This window comes from Crinia signifera, chromosome 3 (genome assembly GCF_055691185.1).
Source record: "Crinia signifera chromosome 3, ASM5569118v1, whole genome shotgun sequence".
NCBI classification, from domain to species: domain Eukaryota; kingdom Metazoa; phylum Chordata; class Amphibia; order Anura; family Myobatrachidae; genus Crinia; species Crinia signifera.
The window spans coordinates 53,771,143-53,798,543 of record NC_139219.1 but is presented as its reverse complement, the minus strand read 5'-3'; the positions used below and the strand labels follow the sequence as shown (position 1 = coordinate 53,798,543).

At 43.9% G+C, this 27,401-nt stretch overlaps 1 protein-coding gene across 4 annotated transcripts in view; it reads right to left on the bottom strand.

Moving 5' to 3' along the window:
• The window catches only part of KIF16B (kinesin family member 16B), a 296,722-nt gene that overhangs the window by 136,049 nt on the left and 133,272 nt on the right, over nucleotides 1-27,401 (bottom strand). For all 4 annotated transcript variants that reach the window (XM_083175821.1, XM_083175822.1, XM_083175819.1 and 1 more), the window contains exons 16-17: nucleotides 7,400-7,482; nucleotides 5,826-5,914 (exon numbers count right to left, since the gene is read on the bottom strand). In XM_083175821.1, the coding sequence (XP_083031947.1) occupies nucleotides 5,826-5,914; nucleotides 7,400-7,482 (172 nt within the window). The remainder of the gene's footprint in view (nucleotides 1-5,825; nucleotides 5,915-7,399; nucleotides 7,483-27,401) is intronic.

The window sequence follows — 27,401 nt, the reverse complement described above, 5'->3', positions numbered from 1 at the left end:
CAGATAAAACAAGAATGAGGCTAGCAGGATTGTGCAACACATTCAAAACTACAAGCAGGGAATTGTGCTGGTTTTATTTAAAAAAGAACAAAAAAACCCTCCAGATACTTAATTTTTGTCCTTTCAGCAATTGTCAATAAATGATGCTATTGTGTATTTGACTATTTATGCGATACGTTTTATATAGTGCCTCTATTTCCGAATTGAAATCAGGGCACAGGATGAACATATTCCTGTTTATTGCAAAATGAAACAGTTGGGAGGGTGACAGGGTGCCCCTGCTTTTCTGAGAAAGTGCAGGGGACCATGTTTGCACAGTGACACTCCATAGGGTCTATCCGTTTTGAAACAAAAAGCTGCAATGTACCATCGCTATACATACTTGCTATGTAACATCACTATACATACGGGGCCTTATTTTGGATCACTCGCTCCCCCACGCATTCGTACGGGGGAGTGATGTTTTACTTCTGTGCATTTGCATTTCAGTGCATATGCTGGGTGCGAGCGGGCACGGCGAACTGCTAGTTCACTGTCCAGTTTGCACCTAGCAGTGCGGGCGGTGGGCGATGGCTATGGGCTGCGACCATGGGAACGCCTAGCAGTTCATGGGTGTTCCCATGAAAACGCTGGGCGCTTCCATGGAAGTTAGGTAGTGACACAGGTGCCGGGGGCAGGCAGCTGACATCCCCGGATGATGACACCAGAGAGTGTCTCCATTTTGCGTGCACCTTCCAAATAATTCAATGGTCGGCGACCATCGAAGGATTTGGCCCCCGCACCCAAGGCTGCGAATGGATGTTTATGTTAAACATCTATAACTCGCCAAGCGAGGTGAGGGGCCAGTGGCTGTGCGAGCGGTGGATGGTGTTTTATCCACACGCAACGCTGCAAATTTTGCAGCATTGCGTGTGGACCAGAAAAGGTCCACAGTCCAGACACGAGATTAGAGGAGAAGGGTGAGCAAATCCTTATATGGGTGGGCTCAGCATCACATATCCACATAGCACCCGCATGGACTTCGCCAGCAATAGTTTCTAACCTGGTGTATTTATCACAACCACAAATAACAAATTGTAGATGTTACAGTGGGACATCATGTAATAAGTATATGAACGGTGTTTAGTAGACTGAATGTATTTGTACAAAAGGAGAATTGGACGTTATGGTCTGGAGACAATTAGCTGCAGTAGACGTCAATGCTATCTACGTACCTCCCACTCATTAACTCAGCCCCAGTAACTGGCTGGAAAATGCACAGCCCCACTGACTCTGCTAGTCACATATGCAGTTTTGAACATGAATTGCTGCATACAGTATATCCTCAGCATTAACCAAAGCCTTCCGATGGTGGAGGAATCTGCATGCATGGACCTCAAGCATTCAACCCGCACCACCAATGTTCTTCAACACAGTAGCGCTGATATCGATGATGCAGCATCAGTATCACGCAATCAATAGGAAAAAAAAATAACCCAATGTTCTCCAGCCATATTCCCTGATTCAGGTTGGTTTCTAAAGAGCCAAATTCACAACGGGGTGTGATATTGCAGGTCTGCGCATTGCGTATCAGTGAACATACACACGATGGTCGAGCGACCATTGAATTATTCACAGTGCAGTGCAAACGCCTTTGACGAGCTGTTTGCACACATCGGTGCAGACAGGGGATGGGCAGGGGGTTGGAGCATGGGGACGCCCGGCATTTCCTGAGTGTTCCCACAAAAACAGTTGGTGTGCCTAGAAAAACACTATTTCAGCTGCTACCCCCCCCCCCCCCCCCGTCTGCGTCAAGGAGCTCGCAAAGAAAAGTCAGTCTTTGCTGATTTTTATTTGCAAACCAGTGGCACAATCATTTGCCATGCACGTCCAATTGCATGCAAATGTGGCAGTATGTTTCTCTCGGGGGGATCCCATAGAGCACGGATTGTCATCCTCACCATTTTGTAAAATCATCAGCAGTGGCGGTTTTTACCTATGGGCTGCAGCTCCCCCAGGTAAAATTCTCCACTGTAGTGGAGCCAGATGCAGTCTGTGAGACTGCACTGGCTTCACTGTGACTGGCAGTGACTTCCTATTGATGTCCGACCTGGCAGTCCCATTGGGAGGTGTTTCCTCCCTCCGGGACGCCATTCTGTGGGCTGCCGTGCAAAATCGCTGATTGCGCATGCACAGAACCGATATAGGTACTGCGCACACACAGGTCCCAGTGCCTGTCATCTGTATTGTAATGTTGCCCAACAACAGTACTGCGCATGGGCCAGTCCCGGCGCCTGTCATCATAGCACAGGCGCAAGGACCGGCGGTGGCGACAGGGAGGGGAGGTGCCTGCATCGCGGTACCCCTGTGGCGGCTGTGGCCAGACGCAGCCCCCCTGCCCTGAAAAGGTACAGGCTGCCACTGATCACCGATGTTATGCTTTTATAGTCAGCTACAATCAACATTATTCACGATTCTCCCCCTTTCTACATTTTCTTGAAAACGCATTTAAATCAGGTCCCTAAAAAAACACTCAAAGAAAACAATGGCAACATTCAATTATTGTTAACTTTGCACAAGACACAGGTCCTACCGGCAATTCTTCTTCGAATCTGTCCCTGCCAACTGTAGACGGATGACCTCTTGTGTTAAATGTTAGGGTTTGCTAGTACAAGTTAAGTTTTTCGTTTGGATAAACATATTAATACAATGGAGAAAGTAGTCCTGGCCTCCAGCAGAGCAGCAGCACTGTGGGATGCTTGCCTTTCTCGAATACAAGAAACTTGAGATTCTTCAGCTCTATTGCATTAGCTTTGCCACTGCCAGTCTGAGATTGATCTGTTTGTTCCCTGTAGCTGTCGTGACATATTACACACTGCCTGTAACTCTCACTTGAAAATATTTATTCATATGCTTTTAGATGCTCTTGGCTTTTCATCGGATCGGGTTTTTTTTCCCTTTCTATTTTGCTATAGATCGTGTAGAGATTTAGCTACTGCCAAAATAAAGCCTGATAAAAAGAAACTTAATTTCTTCTTTTAAAGGGGGGGGTTGGATAGAGAAGTATTTCTTGACTATCAGTTTGACTTTATAAATACTTTGTGACTGTTTCTGTATTGGGAGGACGACCTATACTGTACCTGCAAATCACTTATTGTTAATAATACTATCCTTAATCCGTAGGAGTTTATATATCCCCTCCTTGGCTATTCCAGTTTAATCTCACATTCAAATAGACTATTACTGTAGCTCAACTAGCTCCAGACAAGAATGAACTCTAGTGTGTGAATGCATGTCGTAGGAAACACAGATGGTAATCTCCACTGGGGTACTGACTGATATGACTGGCCAAATTATCTCTGTTACAGTATGTCCTATATAAAGAACCATTAGGTGTAAATAACAACAATATCCATGTTTAGATACTCATAGACCGTCAACAGGTTGCCAGGATCAAAGGTTGAGTGGTTGATATCCATCAAAAAGAATCAATGCAAAAAAAGTTTTAGTTTCTTTCAACCATAAATGTACTCCTAGTACCTAACTGTCCTATTTCAAGCCTAGCCCTCCCCTTAGTACCTAACTGTCCCCTTTCCAGCATACCTCCCCACCTAAAAACTACCCATCCACCAGTCCCTCCCATAAGTATCTAACCATCCACTTTTTCACCATAACCCTACCCGTGTACCTAACTACCCCCTTCCCAGCCTAACCCTCCAATTAGTAACTAACCATCCCCTTTCCCAGCCTAACCTGCCTCCAAGTGACTACATCCAACCTCTAAACCTAACCCTAAAAAAGAAAAATATGTACTTTTATTGTGTCATCAATCTGCATGTTAACCAATAGACCCAGACAACTATTAAAACATTCACCTTTTAACCCAGTTTACCTATTGAGGATTTACAATCTTCGATACAGATACCAATAAAAAACCGTTCGTAATTAATACCAAATAATTCACACAATGGGGATTTATTCTTTGATCCCATTGTAGATATGATAAACATCATACATTTTAGAAGTTTGTTTTGTAATAAAGTTGTTTTTATTAAATAACCAAAGTCCTATGAACCAGTAGTACATAAACACAATGATCATAGAAACAAGAGTATGAAATACACACACACTATATAGACTAGTAGTGTTCATTCTAGCACCCGCTATATTTGAAAACCCATGCAGTTCCTCTTCCCTACCTGGGGTGTCGCTGTCTGCTGTGGTGTTTCTAGCACAGGTCTTGTTTGCATATCAGTGCTGATATACAGACCACACAGTGCTAGAAGCAATACAGCAAGACAGCGACACCCGAGGCAGGGAAGAGGAACTGCATGGGTATTCAAAATGGCGGGTGCTAGAATGAACACTAAAATGTCATAACGTTTTTCATGTTGGCATAATATGGTATCAGAAAGACCAAAATTAGATGAACTTCATTACTAAATGTGTCCTTCATTTAATAGAAAAAAATATGTTTTAGCAGAATGAACACACTATCAAACATTTCACGGTGCACAGTTTATAAACCAAAATACAGATGTAGTCGGCCACATCTTTGCAGGAGATGGCGATTCTATCGCCATCCCCCACCGGCTACCGCCACGCGCGCACGAGATGCTTGCGCGCCCCGTGGCAATGGAGCTTGGCGGGTGGTCCCCGCTGTCTCCCCCACCACCGGTCCCCCTCGCCGCCCGACCCCCCCCCAGCTGCCGTGATACTGGGACACGCGTGCGCATGAGACGCACACGCGTCCCAGTCTCTATCGCGGCACTCGCCAGTGAAAGGGATCTGGCGAGCGCCGGCCAAGTATGGCAGCGGCTCCATTTGTAGTTGTCAGCTGGCATTTTTTAGTGGATATTTTGACAGAGATTTTCACAGAGATGTTGGCAATCAAAGGGTTAATATCAAAACATCAAAGTTCTATATATATATATATATATATATATATATATATATATAAAAAGAAATAACCCTTTCACTGCGCTGAAATGGTAGGCAGCACCTCTACAAGTCCCCCCTGTTAGTGGGGGAAGAAGAACGGAAAATGCAACAAAGATATAGAGTGCGCCTTTGTGTGTGTCACCACCACCACCATAAAGCAGGTGTATATTTGACACTTTTTCGTAATTTATACAATTTATTAAAAATAGATAAAACAATTTTTCAGCAATATTTCATTCTTAAGTAGTCATATTTTCATCATTCCAATGACCCAACGCGTTTCGTCGCTAGGACTTCATCAGGGGTACAAAAAATGACTCAATAGAAATAAGCTTTCAGCTCAATGTGTCTCCTCTATCGCACCACTCCGATGCAGGCATTGGAGTGGTGCGATAGAGGAGACACATTGTTGTGAGAGGACAGATGAATTTACCTCTCCATACATTACCTCATTTTGCCCCATTCAACATCACTGCGGATTTTTTAAACTACCCAAATTGGTTCAAGATCTAAGGAAGTCTCCTTTGTTGAGCTGAAAGCTTATTTCTATTGAGTCATTTTTTGTACCCCTGATGAAGTCCTAGCGCCGAAACGCGTTGGGTCATTGGAATGATGAAAATATGACTACTTAAGAATGAAATATTGCTGAAAAATAGTTTTATCTATTTTTAATAAATTGTATAAATTACGAAAAAGTGTCAAATATACACCTGCTTTATGGTGGTGGTGGTGACACACACAAAGGCGCACTCTATATCTTTGTTGCATATATATATATATATATATATATATATATATATATATATATATATATGTAGAATTCTAAATAAGACCTTTAAGTGTATTCAGATGCTCTAGAAAATATAACAGCGGTTACAATGAAAACAATTCTTTTTGTTTCTTACCCAGGATTGTAAAGCATAACAGCAGAAAGATTTTCACATGATTTTGAGAGATCGGTCATAGAAAGACTGAAAGAAGAAAGCACGCCACTCTGTGGGACACAAAACAATACATTACTAAATAATTGCATATGTCACTGTTAAATATGCATTTCCTGCATGTACAATGGCATCTAGTCATGTGTCTTATTTACACTATAAGCCTTCATGTGTGTATATAAGGCAAGGAAAGCATGTAACTTTTTTTATGGAACAAATTGTGCGGCCATACACGAGGAGTAAATTTACATCCAAATCAGGTGAACGGTGTAGTAATTACGGTTTCTCTATGTGCCTCCCACTTTTTAATGGACCAAAAGTATATATATGAAGAAACAAAAACCAGGTACTGATACCAACGATTCAAATGTATTAGAACATTTTTCGTCAGGTAATACATCAGGGTTGCCGACTTTAAAAAAATCCTCTCCGGGAGAAGCCCGGAGAGGAATCTTGCATTACGCGTTTTGGGGGCGGGGCTTAACTGTGACGTCATTAAGCCCCGCCCCCATTATGGAAAATAGCCGAAATAACTGTTATCCATGGAGGGGGCGGGGCTAAAACGTCACGATTGTGCCGTTTTAGCTCCGCCCCCTCCCCTGAGACCCGCGGATTGCGGCATATAAATGCCGCGATCGGGGGGCTCAGTGGGGGTCCCCCTGATTCCGGGAGGGTTGCCCACCCTTCCGGGGGCCGGGAGGAAGGACCCGATTTTCGGGAGACTCCCGCAAATTCCGGGAGGGTCGGCAACCCTGTACATTTGAAACATTGGTATCAGTACCTGGTTTTTGTTTCATCAATGGAGTGCCACCCACACACAGGATTCTCTTATACAGGAGCCTTTGCAAGACTGCGGATGGCTTACGAATATCACGCCAATTGTCGAATAGCTGTAAGTCCATACACAAGCCACTCACCATCTAATGATTTTTCCAGTGTGAGCAGTCTGTGCATAACCCGGAACTTAAGCCTGCTGTGCGATAGAATCACACTGATCGAGGCCAGAGCAGACGTCACACACCCTCCGTGAAAACGGCTGGGCACACCTGTGGTTTTCCTGACACTCCCAGAAAGCAGCAAGGTGACACCCACAAACAACCGGGCTTACTGTCAATCATCTTGCAAACGGCTAGCGATAGTAAAAAAACGCTGTATTTTATCGCTATTTGGCCTCGTACATGTGTGCTATGATCTGTACGCATGTGCAGTCGATCGGTAATTGGAAGCTGTGTGAATTTACACAACAGCGATCAGATCTGAATAACCCCCTATGTACATTCAGAGTCTATGCGGAGTATTTATTTAATTGGTGATGAACGCGCCTGACACGTCTGTGTTGTCCCGACACGCCCCTTCAACACGGACGGCCAATCAAACTACAGTCATGGCACTTTTCACTCATGCACGCTTTACATTTATTGAATTAGCCCCTGTGATCCTCCGCTGAGTTTAGTTGTGCACTGAGAATTAGAAACACCACCATCCAAAATAATAAAGCTGGACTTAAAATCAGTCATATCGGTATTACAGTACTGTACCTTCCTTTTTTCTCTTAATTTAGCGGCTTCTTTTGGATGATTAAAGCGGAACATGTTGGTCCTTCCCAGGAGGATAACCGCACCTAAAGAAAAAATAAAAAAACAGCCTCATGAACGATATTTTGTTAATATAACTGAGAGCTTCAGTAGTATACTGATGATTATAGTGAAAAAACATTGACATATTTGGGAATACACATTTGTAAAGAATAACAAAATAACTATGTATTATAATCTACAAAGTGCTCAACAGCAAAATAATACCAACTGCTATTTGTTAAAACTTTTGCATGTCATTTTTTAAGACCGGAGGTCATGCACTTGTTTCTGAGACTACATTGCTGTCCCTTATTAGTGGTCACCTTTGGACTCTTTACCGAACCTAGGTAGAAAATTTACCTTTGGAGTCTATTGCTTTTATAAAATATGTAATTGAAGATGTGTTTGGTCAATCCATTTTAGTAATACTACCCTGTATTCACATCCAGAACAATGGGGAGGATCATCTTTTTCGCTTTAAAGGATAAATGGCTTTCACCATGTGCCAACTGGCCATCAACATACAGAGGAAGAATGGGGCAGATGTAATTTGCAAATACTACTGATGACAGCTGTTCCTATAATGGAGCGTTGGACATGAGAATGGCCGTGCAGACTTAGAATACAGGCAAATGTTCACATTGAATAAGTTACACTACACAGCTGGTGCTCCGAATCTCTCTAAGTTGGGGTCAGGACAAGAACCTGGAATGATAGCTGGCTTTGGTGCATTATGAAATCTACAGCTCCTATTGCCAGTATCGGTTTTCTCACATGTGGATTTCTGTGGCGCTACTCCCCTAATCATTGGAACCTTAATACATAAGAGTCATTGGGGTAAATGTATGAAGGCTGGTTGCATCGAGTCATTATTACTTTCTTATTTCATCCACCTCATTGTTGCTTTCATTAATTGCCCCATTTGGACAGAGAAATATTGGTGCTATTTTCTACTGATACAGGAAAGGACACAGATGGAGATAGCAAATGAACTCTGGGTGGAAAATACGGTGTCTCCATTACAACTAAATAGGAGGGCAGTGCTGCGGTTACTGATGTTGTCATCACCACTTGCAAAGTTAAATATGCCAATCCGTACGAGGGTAGTGAATTATGGATTACATGTTTTGACATCTTAGATTTTTACAACTACTTGGATACTTTGGGGGGGGTATTCAATGGCCGGCGACCGTCTCCCCATGGGAAAGATGGCCGCCGGGCCCTATTCAATGCTGTCTTCCCCGACAGCATTGAGCAGGGCTTCTCGGCAGAATGAGCCTGACTTCACAAGCTGTCAGGTTCGTTCTGCCATGAACGGCCGGGAAGTGACGAGCTGCCGGCTGCAGCTCGCCTCTTCCTGGCTGCAACTCGCGGCCACGCTCCCCTTCTCATCCCACTTCAGGCTCGACATTGAATCCCGCCTGCATGTTCTCGGTCGAGCTGATTAAGAACAGGACCTACACATTGAATACCCCCCTTTGTATATAACAGTTGGAAGCATATTCTTATTTGTTTGAAACCAAGAAGAGCTGCCAATTCACTATACAGACTACACATATTTTATTAAGTAGTTTTTGATTAATTTTATTTTAGTTGCCACTTAACCATAAACTATTATATCGGTTATTAATTTGGAGCTCCTTTAGAGATGTAAGTGTGGCCACACTGCTAATGAATGCAACTGAACATACTTAGTACAAGATGTACAATATATATGTAATTATGATTTGGCTCAGCCAAGTCTATATATTTTTACTGGTTTATACTGTATTGCCATACATGCTATATTTGCAAGAAAGTGTTTTGTATAAGGGGATTTTTGTAAGAACTTACCATTCGAACCCCTTTCTCTGAGTCCATCCTGGTGACACAGCTTGACCTAGGGATGTAGGAGGGTCCGCAGGGCCAAGGCACCTATGCTGAAGTCTTTGGACGCAGGCTCCTCCCTTCTGCATCCCATCATGCTTCAGTTAAACTTCTAAAGCACACTAGGATACATAACTCAGTACAATGCCTGAACATCTTACATGCACAATCATATAACCATAACATGACAAATCACATTAACGGTATAACTTACGGAGCGCAAGGGAGGGATCGCTGTGTCACCAGGATGGACTCAGAGAAAGGGGTTTGAACTTCTTACAAAAATCCCCTTTTCTCTTTCGTCCATCTTGGTGACACAGCTTGACCTTGGGACGTTCACGAGCCGGTTCTTTGGGAGGGTATGCTCAGACTGACAATTCTCATCACTGCCTGCCCAAATGAAGCATCCTCCGATGCGAAGTCATGAAATCTGTAAAATATGGTAAAGGTATGAACAGAGGACCAAGTGGCAGCCCTGCACAACTTCTCAGTTGTAGCCCCTTGACACACAGCCCAAGAGGAAGCAAACAACCTGGTGGTATGAGCATTGATCCGTGAAGGAATAGGTCTACCTACCTTAGTGTAGGCAAAGGCAGACTGACCTTAACCATCTGGCAATGGTCTGATTTGAAGAAGGCCACCCTATTTTATACAAATCATACAGCACCAAAAGCAAATCGGTTTTGCGTATGTCCTTTACTCTTTCCACATATATCCGCAATGCGCGACTAACGTCCAATTTTCTTAATTTGTCCCTATTTCTAGCCCCTTCAGACGGGGAAAACATCGGGAGCACAATCTCCTGGTTCAAATGAAAAGATGATACTACCTTGGGTAGAAACTTAGGTACTGTTCGAAGCACAGTCCTATCTTCGTGAAAAACTGAGACCTGCAGGACAAGGCTCCCAACTCCGTAACACGCCTAGTCGAAGCAATGGCTATAAAAAAAGCAAGTTTCCACGAAACAAATTTAAGGTCAGACGACCTTAATGGTTCAAAAGGAGGATTCTGTAAAACTTACAACACCAAAGACAAATCCCAAGGCACCACAGGCTGCCTATTCGAGGGTTTAAGTCTTTTCACGCCCTGTAAAAAGGTCTGAACTTCAGGTAACAGAGCAACTCTTTTCTGAAAGAAAATAGATAACACGAGAGCTGCACTTTTAAAGATTGCAGGCTCAGCCCGGCCGAAAAACCATCCTGAAGAAACTCTAACAATCTAGACACCGTGAACCTAGAGGTATGTACCCTTTGACATTCACACCACCCAATATAAATCTTCCAGACCCGATGGTAATTTGCAGCTGACACAGGCTTGCGAGCCCTTAGCATAGTCTGGATAACTGCATCTTAAACCCCTTCTTCAATAGGGAGGTTTCATAAGCCAGGCCGTCAAATTGAGAAGAGGTAGGTCCAGGTGTAGAAATGGTCCTGGTCTTAGCAAATCCGGCCGAAGATGTAGACGCCTAGAGTCCATCGATAACCTCAGTATGTCTAAATACCTCCTGGGTCAATCTGGTGCAATCAGAATAGCTTGTACCTTCTGAGACTTACAGCACCTGCGGAATCATTGGGAACGGGGGGGAACACATAGACCAGTTGGAACTGTCATGGCATCCACTGCCCAAGCGACCGGGTCCCTGGTCCGAGAACAAAATCTGGGAACCTGACAGTTGTTCCTGGACGCCATTAAATCCACTTCTGGGAACTCCCAGCGATCCACAATCTCCTGAAAAAATTCCGGATGAAGTGCCCACTCTCCCTCCAGCAGAGCGGCCCTGTTGATCCACTTCTACATTCCGAATCCCCGAAATGAACACCGTCGACAGGGCAGGGATGTTTACTGCGAGACTTCCTGCATTGATATCTTGCTGCGAGTCCCGCCTTGATGGTTCAAGTAAGCCACAGCCGTGGCATTGTCCCACAGGGGATCCCCTCAGAAGATCCTCTGCCTGCAGAAGAGTCTTCCAAACTGCCCGGAGCTCCAATATGTTGATCGGCAGCCTGGATTCTTCCTTGGACCACAGACCTTAGGTGAAGAGCTACTGCCCCCCAGCCCCTGAGACTGGCATCGGTTGTGATAACCAGCCAATCCCATAAGTGGAGAGAACTCAGCTGCAGAGTCTCCAAGTTCATCCACCAGATCAGGGACTCCCTTGTCTCTTGAAACAGCAACAACTGTTCCTGTTTCATGGTCTTTGCATTCCCTGACCAACATGCTAGAACGTTCTACTGAAAAATCCTTGAGTGAAACCTCGCAAACTACAACATCTTGAAGGTTGCCACCATCTTGCCTAACAACTTCACTCCCTCCAAACTGGGAGACCGCAAGATCTGTAGCACCAGCTGTCGGATGTCCACTGCTTTGGATTCTGGAAGAAACACCCGATGTAAATGAGTATCCAAAATCACCATCTGAAACTGCAGTCTTTGTGTGGGTATCACAATTGTCCCTTTCAGTCTGAGGGTTGCTGCCATGACAGCCATCACTTTTGTAAAGACCCTCGGCGCCGTGGCCAGACCGAAAAGGCAGAGCCTGGAACTGTAAATGTCTCTCTCCTATTGCAAAACATAGTAAGGACTGATGTTCCTTGCATATAGGCACATGCAGATAAGCATCTTGGATATCCACTGATGCTAGAAATTCCCCCGGCTCTATGCTTAATAGCACTGACCGTAGGGATCCAATGTGAAAATAGTCCACCCATAGATGCAGGTTCAAAGACTTTAAATTTAGAATGGTTCTGAAAGTACCGTCTGGTTTGGGGACCAAGAAAAGAATTGAATAAAATCCTTTCTTCCTTTCCTCCTGAGGTACTGGGACCACTACCCCTTTGTCTATGAGAGACAATGCTGCCCCCAAAAGAGCAGTCCGCATACAAGCCTCCCGTGGCAAAGGGGTAGGAAGAAATCTTCTTGGGGGGAACCCCCTGAGATTTATCTAGTAACCCCTGGAAACAATGGAATAAACCCAAGGATCTGTGGTGGGATTTTTCCACCTGTCCCGAACCTGCAGGAGATGACCCCCACTCTGAGGCCAGAACGGGGAGTCTCCGCCCCGTCATGCAGAGGACTTATCTTCTCCTTTGTACACATGTTTCTTAGTAAAGGCCCCGAACCGGGATTTGGGGGCCCTCCCTTTATTGGCTGGGGACCTACCTCTTCCCGCCTGTCCTCTGTTGGACGCTCCGCCCTGAAAGGAGGAGCGAAAGGAAGGTTTAAAAACTCCAAATTTAGATCCTGAAGTCTTAGATGTAGTGGGAAGAAAAGTACTCTTCCCTCCCGTAGCCTGCTTTATAATGGATTCAAGCGCTGACCCAAAAGCAACTCTCCTTTAAAAGCCAAAGCTTCAAGCAACTTCTTAGATTCACGGTCTGCTTCCTAGGTCTTTAGCCAAAGGGCTCTCCTAGCTGATACAGACGTGGCGGAAACCATAGACGCCATACGAGTGCCTTCTTCCCCAGCCTCACAAATGTACTCTGCAGCACATCTGAGCTTTTCAGTCAGTGTAAAAGACTCTGAATCAGCCAGGAGCTGACTCCATAAGGTTTCAGCCCACTTAATCATTGCCTTGGAAACCCAGGCAGAGGCAATAATGGGACGAAGTGTGAAACCCACTCCTTCAAAGACCGCCTTAAGACATCCTTCCCCTTTTTTGTCTTTTGGATCCTTAAAAGCCGCACCCCACGTTACAGGCAAAGCCGTGGCCTTGGACAATCTAGCTACAGGTGTATCTACCAAGGGAACCTTTTCCTATAATTTCACATGTTCCTCAGGCATGGGGTACATATTAGCAAACCTCTTAGACAATTACTTTTTTGTCAGGAGCCTTTCATGCTTCTCCCAGCAAGGAAACCATACCCTCATCCGAGGGAAAAGTCACAGAATCTCTGCAAATTTTCTTAAACACACAGTGTGCAGGCACCCGGTCTTCCTCAGAAAAATGTAATGTCTGTTTTACAGCAAGGATCAAACCTCTATACCAGGGACAGAAGCTTCAACCTCTTCCCTCTGGTCCCAGCACAAATCCTCCTCACGCACACCCTCTTCCTGGGGGTGTAGAAAATGGGTGTCTAGGAGAAATAATCTCAGTGGACTTGGCAAACTGTTCCATAAAATAGTTCATCTTATGAACACCTTGTGCAGTGTCCTGCATGCCCTGCAATAATACAGGATCCCCCTGAGATGGGGTAATGGAGCCCATATTAGTTTGGAAGGAAGAATTATGGCCAGGAGACTTCCCTAAGTTCTCTCTCTGCCTGTTTAATGCCTCTACCAAGGCATTCATGGACCTCCCCAACGCAGCAGCCCACACAGGTTCAGACTGCTCAGACCTCTGGGCTTGCGCTCCACTGGGTACAGACTCACATGAGGGGCACAATTCCCCTTGATCCATCCCCCAAGGCAGCAGCATTACACCCTTCAGTCATGTCTAATACACAGTGCACAATGTCGGGCAAAGCACAGAATCATGTAACAGTGTACTTATCTGTCTGCTTTCTGCTGCCTGTGACCCTCAGCGATCAGTGGGGGAAGCGCTGCCCAGGAGAAACTTCACTCTCTGTACTGTGAATAAAAAGCCTTGCTTCAGCTTCGTAGCTTGGAGAGAGAATGGCGCCAGCCGACACAGAGTAGGAAGAGACCAAGTCTATGCTTCAGAGACTTGGCGGGGAAGTATAGCATTTTTGGCACCTTACCCCCTCTAGCCAAGTGTTTCTCCTCACCTCCAGTGCCTCCCCTTCTCTATGGGACCACTTGGAGTTGTCCAGCAGCGCTGGACTCCTGTAATAGACTTAATTTCCCTCAGTGGGATTTCAGTCATCCATCCCCCACGATCCCCCCTAAGCAGGGAGCCGGTTCTGGACACACCCAGAGCCCAGAAAAACCTCGCAGAGCCTGACGTTAAGCACTGTGCAGAAGGAGCAGACAGCGTCCCTCTGCACACAGAGAGCTGACAGAATGCGCTTCTGTCAGCCTCTGCTGCGCTCAGTGTGTGCAAACTTCTTGTCAGAAGTAACACACTGGAGAAAAAAACAAAACCTGCACTAACTAGTGAATTAATAAAATAATAAACACCTAGCTACTCTATCTTGTAAAAAATCCAAAGAAAAAAAAACGGCTGCAGCCTGCAGCCAATCAGCAAAGCACCCACACCTGTGGGCACCTAAAACAAACTGAAGCATGATAGGATGTAGAAGGGAGGAGCCTGCGTCCAAAGCCTTCAGCATAGGTGCCTTGGCTCCTGCTGACCCTCCTACATTCAAAGGTCAAGCTGTGTTACCAGGATGGACGAAAGAGAAAATTGTTTTGTGTCTTATTATAATTCTGTCTTTATTCCTATATGGATGGTCACATAAGACTTATGATCACTGGAAGTGGCCAGAAATGCATTACATGCGGCTCGGAATAAGACCAGTATGTCTGTCACTGAAACATCCTCTGCATGCAATAGCTACAAGGTAAACCCCTTATTCTCCAGTCTCCAAATAAAATCATCTGCTAATTAATCTATGCAAATGACAAGACTGGGTAGGTGGAATAAATAATGGTGACCGTTTGCTGGTTAATGAAGATGATGCTCGATAAGGGAAAGACGGCTATTTGCTATGAAGTGGGCACCGGTGTGAAGGAGAATGCAGCTGCTGTATGTTATTCTGTCCTGTACATGAATGTGTAAATTGAACGGATATTACAATAAAAGAACTAACAAATACGCTTAATAAAGTCACAACTACTATATTGCATAATCATAACCACTTAAAACCCTTTTTCAATGATCAGTACTTTTACCTGTGACTAATGACAACTTGGATGGAGCATTGACTAAGGCAGGGGCAGCCAACTCCAGTCCTCGAGAGCTACCAACAGTTTAGGTTTTCCGGTTCTCCGCAATTAAGCCATGTGGATCTTTTAAAATGTGTCCGTGAATAATGACTACAGTTATGCACCAGCTAGGTGGTTTAGAAATATATGACAGTTCAAAACGCATGGTGTGATATAAGGCGATGACTGGTCCTATTTTTAAGGTCACCCAGCAGGTGCACAGGTGTATTACCAATTGACACAATCCACTGGTGATACACAATCCACCTGGAATGCATGAACTGTTGGGGTCCCGAGGAAAGAGTTTGAGAACCACTGAACTAAGGGGATTAAAAACTAAAATAATAAACCACAGCCTTCTAATTTTGCTATTCATGAACTCCAACACATCCAAAACAAATGGCTAATGTACTAAATAGTATATCAATGCACTGTAGGTACAATTAGATAAATTAAATAAAAATGCTCCAAGGAAATATTTTATATATATATATATATATATATATATATATATATATATATATATATATATAGAGAGAGATATATATATATATATATATATATATATAGAGATATATATATATATATATCTATATCTATATATATATATAATCTGGTTTATAAATGGCCCCCACTGGCTTTGAGTGGTCATGAGATTAATTTTTTGAGAATCTTGTGCACACAAAAACACATTTAAATATTGCCTGTGGCATTGCCGATAGAGACGAAGGGTTGCAGTATAATAGATTAGTGTTCTTAACTATGTGAGTGCTAATGACAGTGCACTGCAATTAGGCTATTACAGAGGCAGCAGGAATAGTGCAGCTTTAATTGTTCATTTATATTTACAGATGGAAGAAAAAAATAACGCCTATTTTAGAACCGGCTTTAGACCTCTCTTCCACACGGACTCTAGTCCTGATCTTTCAGAAGTATTGCCCACTCTGATGTACTGTTATATACAACACACAAAAAGGTAGGTTGTCTAGTATTTTGTCTGTTAAAAAGATTAAGGGCACATAAATAGAAAGATTAGCACAAACACGTCTCATTTGCAATAGCTGATCGTATTACAGACCTTTGGCTGCAGCAGAGTTGGAAGTAAATATGCCATACTGTATATTGCTGTATAGAAGCTCGCACAGAAAAAACGTGTATAGTCACCTGTACAGATAGTGGTTTGCATCCGTACTCTTTTGAGCACTCGGTGGTGGTGCTACTACTTATTACCAGTAAGCTATATTGGAATGGGTCTGCATAGTATACATTTGTATACTCAGTGAACTTTGGCTATACTAGAACGTTGTGTTATAACTAGAGATGTGCAGGTTCAGATTTACCCGGATCTCAAAACTGGATCTTATTGGCTATCGGCTGTCACATGTTTGGCTCCAAAAACATGTGACAGATGGATAGCCAATAAGATCACATTTTGAGATCTGGGTAAATCAGAACCAGCAAATCTCTAGTTAGAACCCAGTTCTGCCTCTCCAGTTGCAAATTAGATCAAAGTTCTTACGGCTCAAAATCACCCATGCATATGTACATTTTCTGAGCATGCTCAGTGTGAAATCCTGAAAAATCAGCTCCGCTACTGTATCTGTCCATCAGCCTCATAATACATTCCTTGTGAAGAGTGGACATGTCTTCAGTCAGAATGTCTATAGTCACAATGTTGGCAGCTGAAGGTTTACCCGTCGGCATCATCATAATGCAGATACTTCCATTATGGTTAGCGGTCGGTTAACGTACAGTGTTGACAGTTGAACAATGTCGACACAAACAATGCAAACATGTTTACTGTGAACCACTATGAAGAAACAAAATGATGCTGAACGTGGAAAACAAAGACGCCACTCTTGTTTCTGACTGCAGTATCCTCAATACTGGGATCTGACAGTAATACATTGTTTACATCATACTAATTATTGCAAAGGAAAACTTATTCAGAAAGTTAGGTCATTTTGACACAGGTACACTTCATAGCATTTTGCATTGATTCCATTTATATAATTTTTGCAAAGTTCATTTAGTTCAGACTAATGAGCAAAAGCTTTTCTGCACTTAATGTTATTTTCTGTTCTTTCATTAACAAATACTAATCATAATGGTCTATCATAAGTAGTTCACCGTGAGTCATGCAATGCAGCATGTGTTTGCAGAAGGCATCCTTTTCTATTGGGTTTTCTGGCAAAAAAATCGCTCAATAAGGTAAAAGAAAAATATTGGCATACAGAGGTAAGGAAGGCGCTGTAGGGCAACAAGGCCAGTCTGAATTGCAATTCACCAAAAGTGTTGTGGTCGACATTCGGCAATTTTCTATACACTGAACTGCGCAAACCTTTGATAGGCCTTGCTATGAGCACAGAGGCAATTTATGCTGGTACGGGCAATCCAAACTGTTGGGTTAAGATAGGGAGGGTTAGGGGGGATAAGTGGATAGGGTCAGTATATTTACCCAGCCCCTGTCAGTATGCTATTCATTAGGATGCCGCTGTGTGTTTTGTAACTGCAGGTATCCCAACCGCCGACCTCACAGATGTATTCCCGCCAGGGTTCAGGTTATGTGGAGCAGCCGTAGCTTGACATAGAAGAAAGTCATTTTCTAAAATATTTTAGAGGATGACATTTGCTTTTTTTTAGAAGTATGACATGTACTGCAGCTGGAGGAATCCACGCAGCAGCACATCATGTGCCATCCTTAGCTATGCAAATTCCAGAAGAGGTCCCTGCAATTGCGACCTTAGTCAGGTGGCCATACATCAGAAAGACCGGTCTTACAATCATGATTGTGTCCAATTTCCCTTCAACTCCCCGGCAGTCCTTGGTGGTTTTTGGGCACACAATGTATTCACATTACATCAGACAATCCATCTGCTGAATGATTGTATGATTGAAGTTTCATTTAAATAGGGGGCTGGCCTACTAGGATCAAAAGGATAGGAGTACCAAATATCCAGTTTTATTATTATTACTATTTTAATTTACAGGTTGCCAGCAACTACCAATCTGCTCACATCTGCTGTGTTATGTCATTATTAAATAGCTTGAATGCAGAAATCCTCTGAAAACTGTTTTCAGAGTAGTGACAGAATTGGGCAAAAGGACACCACCGCTCTCTTCAGCCGCCTGCCCGTCTGCCGCTTGGATACTTCTGCGGCTCCCAGCATCTTCACTGCCACGGGCCGCCCGGAAGCTGCACCTCTCTTCTCTGCTAGTCAGGGAGGGAGTGTCACATGACTCTGGTTGTATCAGCCATCTAAAGACAAATTGCATGTACTTAAAAGTACATGCAATCTGCTCCCAATCCCAACTGATCTGACGTGCAGCACGTTAGATCAGAGGATCAATCCTCCAATCTCACGGAGATTGTGTAATTGTATGATTGTGTACACACAATCTGCATACAATCCATTAAGATTGTATGATTGGGGGCAATGTCTTTCTGATGTATGGCCACCTTAACCTTACTGAGCCAGCATGTAGCATGGCAATTTTTGCCGATACCTTTTAATTTTTTTTTGAGCGAAAAGTGCCTCAAAAAGTGTTGAAACCCATAATTTCACTGGCAGGTTTTTTTCCAGGTGTTTTTCGCCAAAGCAAAAAATTGGCACTCAAATTCAATAGGGCGAATGCCCATTTGCCCTAAAAAACAGAGAAAAGTGTATACAGTATCTTCTGCCCAGGCAAAAGTCTAACTGAATATGCCCCTAAATGGTAAAAAAACTCCTTGAAAACTCATCTTTCTAAAGGTGCCCATAGACGCTCCGATGCGGCGGTGTCTGTTTTGTACTTTGAGATGCGCGCTCCCGCGTCATCTCATCGTAAAGTACAAAAAGTATGCGCTGCACATACTTTTTTGTACATGCTTTTCATCACATTGCATGCACAAGGTATGCGATGCGATACGAGCTATTTAAGCACAAAACGGACGCCCGCATCGGAGCGTCTATAGGCACCTTCAGAGCTTACCCTACTCCCACATACACTATTCACGCTTATGAACACTTTCCACCAGACAAGCAGGGCCCTGATGTACACCTTATACCTACAGGTACGTCTTCATTTATCTGCTCTACCTTGTATGCACTTGTTTTATATATTTTGTGTGTGACCACTGTAGCCTGCTAAATCAACAATGATCGTAATGTGGTCAAGCATTAGGTCCACTACTATAGGTCGAGAGTCCTTAGGTCGGCACATAAATGAGTTTTTCATGGGTTTTTTTTCCAGAAAAGTTGTTTATTTCATAATTTACTATGCAAGTAAGCATAGAGTGAGGATAGAATAGAAGCATGGTGAGTGGGGTGAGCAATGCAAGGGGACGTGGTACACTTACACAATATCCATGTCGACTTAAGTGGTAAGACACCAACATTTTTACAATAATCATGTCAACCTTTTTCATGTCAACATAATGCTTGTGTTGACCTAATGGGCATGTCGAACTATATCATGTGTTGACCTAATGTTGGTGAACCCTATGGCCCATACCCAGAGAGAAACATGTGTTACATGTAGGATGTAGAGAAAGGAAACCATAAAAATAAAATAAAAAAAAAGTTTGGATCAGATCACCACAGTAGTTAGATATTTGAGTATCATTAAGATACAATCGTCATTAACAAGAATTATTATTAGCTACTCAACATTTATGACAAGTTGAAAAGAATGATAACACATGTATTACAGCTAGCAGAGTGACAGGATTAGTGCAAACAAGGCAGCGAGAATGGAAACCCAACAGAGAAAGACCATTAAGATATATTGCTATATAATTTAGGCAAAAGAAAGAAAAATTACCTTAACTTAGGATTCCTTTGTATCTACAGCAAGACGCTACTCGATAGCTCATGCAGAGATGGGAATTACACAGAATAATAGAAAATGACTGCAATGTGTCCTAGCACACAGGGTGAATCGGTATGTGAATAAGATACACAAGCATCTTTTGGTGATTAAAAGGATATGCAAAAGCAGGTGTATATTCTGTGTGTGACCGCAGCAGTATCTGCAAACTAAATGCTATGTAATAGTGTTTTCCATTTAGTATGCAGATACAGCTGCAGTCCCACACAGAATATACTCATGATGCATATTATCTTACTCAGCAGAGTCTGCTTGTGCGTCATAGCAATGTGTATAAAAGGGGCCCATACACAATGAGTTTGCACAGTGTGATGTGATGTGCATCTCATCACACAGTACAAAAAGTATGTGCTGCACATATTTTTTTGTAATGCCTTCTGATCGCATCGCACGCAAATTGCATGCGTTGCGATCTAGCCCATAACAGGTGCGATCATTGCCCCCTGTATGGGCACCTTTAGACCATGCACGATAAGACACCCGGAGTCACGCGCTTACTAGAGGAGACTAGAATGGCTGTTTAACATAGTTGCAATGATGATAATAAAGTACAAATCTTTTTCTACTGTAGGTTCCTTTTTGCAGATTCAAATATGTGTACTTAAATGTAAGATGCGGGGATCTTTCCATGGGTGAGATAAAAGGAACAAGCTTTTGTTGCATTACTTCTGTTCATTAGAACCCAATCAATTCCATGTCATGAAGATTTCTTCCAATTAAATGTATGTTTTAGAACTGTAGAATGCAGTGACAATGCACAGAGGGACGTATACAGTACTAAAGTCTGATCCATCTACAGGGTTTGTCCATGCATGAGAACTTTACTCTGGCTGTCAGCTACTCATTGCTTTAAGAACTCATTTATACTTAACCTAGCAACAGAAATAGTGGATAACACAGTATCTTCTATGTTGACCAGCACATAAGGCTAACAATGATTATTCAATGAAACATTAGTTCAGAAAAACATCTATCCATGCAATGCCATCTAGCTGACCTATACTTACAGTACAGCTTAGGGTGAAACACGCAGCCCCCAGCATGTGGCTGTATAATGGGTCACTCCTCTTACTGGATACAAATACATGGCTTACAGCGTAGAGATAATATTACAGCAAGTTCTGCACTAAACAGAAGCAACTGAATGGGGAACTGTTCATACTGTCAGAGGATATACACGGACTACTGCACACGGCCACTCTATAACAACTGCGAGGAAACGGATCAAACCTCTTGAAAAGGAAAAAAAAAGTACATTGCCCATAGCACTAAAATAATGGAGATGTCTCTCTTCACCTAAAATGAGGTCTCTATCAACTCACGATTTAAACATTCAAAAGTAAATTCAAAAGTAATTTTACTCTTTTTCAAATTATCCTTTGGATATTTACGAAGAACAGTCCTATACACCGGAGCACAATTAAAAGGTGCATACCTAATGTACAATTTTTCTCGTTCATTTTGGCCCTTCTAAATGATATTGGTCAAAATATCTTTTATTATGTACACTAAAAGACCCTGATGACCAATTTCCCTTGAAGCCAGTCTCCTGGACGAAAGATGTTGATGAAAGATTAAGATGAATGACGAAAGACAAACGATCTAGCTAATAGATCTAGGTAACTCACAAAATATTAGTAGTTAAAGTTAGTTATCTAATGGAAAAAGTATATAATGCTGTTGTTTATAAATACACAATAATTGATACACAAGGGGGTTATTCTGGTTCAATCGGTAATCCGCGCATGCACAGAGGACCGATGTTTTGTTTGTGCACATATGCATTTCTGTGCATGCACCGGGGGCGTGCGACCGGGTGTGGTATGGGGTTCCGACGGTCGGGTTCACGACAGTCATTAGCACGACGTTGGCATCCCGACTGCCCGGACTCAGACAGCATGGCGAGCGCAACAAAGCCCCTTGCGGGTTCGCTGCGCTCGCCACGCGAGCCACCTATTCTATTCTCCCTCTATGGGGGTCGTGGACCCCCACGAGGGAAAATAGCGGGTGACGACGGCCACCCGGCAGTCTGCATTTTGACAGTCGGGATCCCAACGTCGGGTAAATGACTGTCGGGACCGCGTCCGGCACCCGTGCGACCATGGTGAACAGAGTGTTCACAGGGTGCACGCACCCAAGACTGTGGACGGGGGGCAGCGGGCCGGGGGATTCGCCCACAGGAACGCTCAGCGTTTCATGGGTGCTCCTATGAAAACGCTGGGCGTTCCCATGCAAATCACCCAGTGGCGCTGGTGCGGGGGGACGGGCACCAATGGATGTCAGCTGCTTGCCCTGTTCCTGCCGAGGGTCCGAGACCTTGAAATGATGTGCGTGTCTCCCCATAGGCTGCGAATGGATGTTTTGCCAAAACATCCATTTGCAGCCATGTGGGCAACCCAGCATGCAAGGGGCGGGCATCGCTTAGTCCACATGCAACACTGCGAAATTTGCAGCATTGCATGTGGAACAGAATAACCCCCAATGTCCGAAAGCCACACAGCTCAAAGCCCGCTGCCAGCCAGTCATACACACTGCCGATGCCACTGAGCAAGGCGCAGAGACTGAGTGAAATTGTTCCGCCTCACTCTCAGCTCCTGGACGTCACAGGAATCCCAGCGGCCACGAATGTGAAATCCAGCGAGAGGCTGAAAGTGACTTCAGCAGCACCTCAGCAGGCGGCACCTCAGCAGGCGGCACTGGCAGCGGCTGTGTAATGGGGGAAGTCAGACACAGCTGAGTCATGCTCTGCTCTGATTTCAATACTAGCGGCATGCGCGATTCAGGGGGAGAGTGTGGGGGCCCCAGTATTAATGCCCATCACCCCTCCTTGGATCTGGCCATGCTCTGACCCCTGATAGTCCATATGTGATTGAGGCCTACAGAGTCACTGCAGCAGGAATACCATCCCTTGCTGTACTCTTATTATAGCAGTTGTCCAGCATCTTAACACAGACATTATCTGGCCCTTCTAATGTGGGTTCCTACCTACAGTAGCTTATTACAATATTTCAGTGTAAAAAACAAGTTTAAATTTAAAGAGAGTATCCTCTTAAAGAGGCAGGGCTGCGTTCACTGGATGTGAGGGACCCTCAGCACCGTTTCATCTGATGTCAAGACAGCTTCAGGGCTGCTGCATAGAACTGTACATCCAGTATAAGACATACTTGGACAAGGAGAGATTACAGCTGGCAGAAACATACCCGTTACAAAACACAAGCTCCATCAGGCTACCATCTATGTGCAGGTGCTAGATGCCACTGCATAAAGTATAACTTTTCACCATGAAACAAGCATATTGATAAACACGTCCCACGCTACAGAAATAACTTTCTCCCTTTTAAAATACGTAAAAAAAAAAACCGACGGTACTCTTTACCTAGAAGGGCGCCCACGATTTTGATCGTGGGCATCGTAAGGTAAAAAAATCACGTCGGTCGCATCGCATGCGACCAAAAAAATCGCATGCGATGCGACCGACGCGATTACCGCGATTTCCCATAGGGAACAATGTTAAATGGCCCACAGAGGCCAAATAGGCACCCTGAAGTGTGAAATGGGCCCCCCAATTGCTAACGCCACCCTACGATCAACGTCAACCCGAAACGTGGGGCGGCGGTACGCGTCCTACGACCTTTTCATACCCCCACTATCCACGTCGGCGTGGAGTCGAGAATAGAAAGTGTGCCCGAAGCGTGGCGAGCGCAGCGAGGGGACGCGGATACCTTCACAGGTATCCACGTCCCCTCGCGGGCTTCACAGGTGTCCGCGTCCGCTCGCCACGCTTCGGGCTAGGTGGTTCGCTGCGCTCGCCACACTTTCTATTCTCAACTTCACGCCGACATGGATAGTGGGGGTATGAAAAGGTCGGAGGACGCGTACCGCCGCCCCTCGAGGGCTCGCTGCGCTCGCCACGCTTTGGGTTGACGTTGATCCTTGGGTGGCGTTAACAATTGGGGGGGCCATTTCACACTTCAGGGTGCCTATTTGGCCTCTGTGGGCCTTTTAACAATGTTCCCTATGGAAAATCGGTTCAATTGGGACATTTAACATTGTTCCCTATGGGAAATCGCGGTAATCGCGTAGGTCGCATCGCATGCGATTGTTTGGTACATGCGATGTCCGCGATGGGCGCCCTTCTAGGTAAAGAGTACCAAACCGACTGGCACAGACTAGATACCACTGCATAAAGTATAACTTTTCACCATGAAACAAGCATATTGATAAACACGTCCCACGCTACAGAAATAACTTTCTCCCTTTAAAATACGTAAAAAAAAAAAAACAACGACAAGAACAGACAAAAAAAAGAACGTAATATAATAAAAAGCTACTTAAGCCAATTGCGGTTTTAGAGCTAATTTCATTCCAGTAATTGCTTGCGCAAGTGAAACAAAACTAATGGCTTCAACTTCAAGCACGCCAATGTCTTTCAACAAATTATTTAGGGGGAAATCATTGAACGTCCATGTGAACTCTTCTCCACTTGTTGATCATCCAAATCGTTGATTTTTCACGCCTCAAATCGTTTATCAGCTATCAGCCAATTACACATTGCAAAGCCTGGGGATGTCCACTTAAGCTATCTGCAACTTGAAAATGTTCCAAGTCTAGCTGTTATATAAGTTCAGCTCAGTGTCATATTAAAAAAGACTTGCAAGACAGAAAGAAAATGCCAAAGGGTCAGTATCAGAATTACAAATGAACGTAAGCATTGCTCTTGGACTAAAACAATTACATAAGCCCCTTAAGGGAGAAAATAACCTGATTATTAACCTTGAATTAAAGTTAGGGGAACTATTTATGAGCGCGGTCTCCATTCTTACAAAAGGCATTGGTTGGACAGATTGCTTTGCATTACATGGAGCTTAATCAGCGAGAGCATTTGCACCGTTTTATATTTTTCCATAACTTTGATCAGTTCAGCAATCTGAGAAATGTGTTACTAATAAGAAAACAGATGGGAAACTCAAGTTCTAGGTGGAAGGTTGAGCATAATGGCTATGGATGTACTACTACAGCTCATTTCATTCACAATGGTACTTTTTCCTCACTTGCTAAAGTCAGGAGAAAGGAATAAATATTTTGTTTTTTAATATTCAGTGTCACACCAGTTTTACGCGCTTCCCTTCCTGCTGCCTAAGAGGTGTGTGACAGACTGATTCATAACAGGCCTACTAGGGGAATAAGAGGTAGGGGCTGACGCTGAAGGGACAAGGACATGGCCAGTCTAAGAGGGATTCGGCATGAAAAGCCGGCGGTCGGGATCCCGGCGTTCAAAATCCCGACGCCGGAATCCCGAACGCCGAAATCCCGACAAGGGGGGGACGTGGATCGCCCATCCTTGCGGGCTCGCTGCGCTCGGCACAAAGCGGGCACGGTGCCTCGCTGCGCTCGGCACACTAATTTATTCTCCCTCCGGGGGTGTCGTGGACGCCCACGGGGGGAGAAAGTGTCGGGATTTCGGCATTCCGGCGTCGGGATTTTGAACGGCGGGATCCCGACCGCCGGGATTTAAACTGCATCCAGTCTAAGAGACCATGTAACTTACCCTATAATAAAGTAATAAAGTAAAATTTGAGAGCACCAGTCTGGTACCTTCCATAGACAGAAAATGGTGGGGACCTCAGGAAGTGGACCCCACAGGGAGTTTCCCCAGTATGCCTTTTGACCAGTCTGTCACCATTCCTAGCTTTGATAGGCTCTGCACTTTTTATTTGACAGTTATTTATTTTTCACCCGTTGAAAAATCCCAAAGAGGAGCAAAACGTGTTAGAGGAAGACACAGTACATTTGAGAAACATCGGTTGTCACTAGGCGCCATAAACCAGGCTCTCCGTGACCCATTGTCTGCTTAACACGAGGTCATTACTGTGGATATGACCTGTCCATCGGCAGCGTCTGGAGACATTGAACTCTTAGATTCTGGACATCTACAATGCACCATAGAATCATGATATCATACAGACACATATATCTGTTGGATTAGATCTGGATTAATACTATCAATGGACATTTTCACTACAACACAGGGGCATAACTCCAAGAGGCAATGGAGGCTCCAGCCTCTGGGCTCCAAGCCCTGAAGGGCTACCTGCATGTAAAGCAGCACATGTGCGGGACACCTGCAGTTAATTGGCCCTATACCAGGAGCCCTGATAACATCTGCAATTGGGGACAAGGTGGCTCCGGTCTGGTACCACTCAGCCTGAGCTGTAATCTGAAATAATAGGCACAGGAAAATGTTGACACACACCGTATTTGGGGTGGGGGGCACCAAAGTGCAACTTGCCTAAGGATGACTGAGATGAACTTAAGCCTCTGCTACACCATAGACCTTGTGCTCATCATTTTAATAATGACATTGTACTAGTAAATGCACAATTATCAGTAAGTGTTATCGCAATGATAATAATAATACGATCGAAACTGAATTTGTTCAAAAATAGAAATGCCCTGGTTTGTTGAAATTGCAACTTGTCATAAATAGGCAATATTGTACACACAGAAAATCTCACATAATTCTAATTTAACAATTATTCCATGTATGTACAAATTATTCACAAAATTAACTTCTATAATTGAATTAGTTGTTTAAGAAAAAAAAAACATATTCAAATAATACTTCTTAAATCTAATATTTGCCCCATAAAGGTTTCCGTGCTTTTGTTGTAATTCTGGGAGCAGAGATATTTTTTCTGTAGAACACTCTTCTGTGCATCCAGGGAGTAGTTTTCAGGTTTCTAAATGCATTTGTAGTAGGGGGAAGAGAAGCCTGCGTTATGATCACAGATGTGCTATAACTCCCATATCCACTGGATGCGTACATCCCTGACCGCCACTAAACCATATCTGTCTCTCTCCCCGGTAACATCATTACACAGCTGTTTATAGTGCGGCTGTACCAGACAGAATTTGAATTGCATACAAATAACAGCTGCAGAGGAGTTACCACAAAATGGAGTTTGAATAGAAAACACTGTAAAGTCGCTCAGCATGATCTGTTACCCAGAGCAACCACACTAAGCAAGATTAACCCAGAGAGAGACAAGCACTGCTGTTTCTCCACAACTAATGCTCATGGGTACTGTAACGATCAGATCAAGTGATCGATCAAATTAACGTATGCCTCCTGTTATGATTATCTGTTCAATCAATATATGTCTGGTATGTTTGGTAAAATCATGCCGCCTGTGATTATTATGTGGGAGATCAGAATATGTCATGTATTATGTGTGTGGACTATTGGTGACCCAGGGAGTGTAGCCATCTGTGGACTCCTCTGGAGTTAGGATGTAAGATGAGATCTGAGACCCCTCATAAACCAGATTGGGGGGGAGAGCAATAGTGTCCAGCCAACAGGCCAAAGGTGCTCTGGCCCTGCACTAAATTACCTCTTATCACTTGAG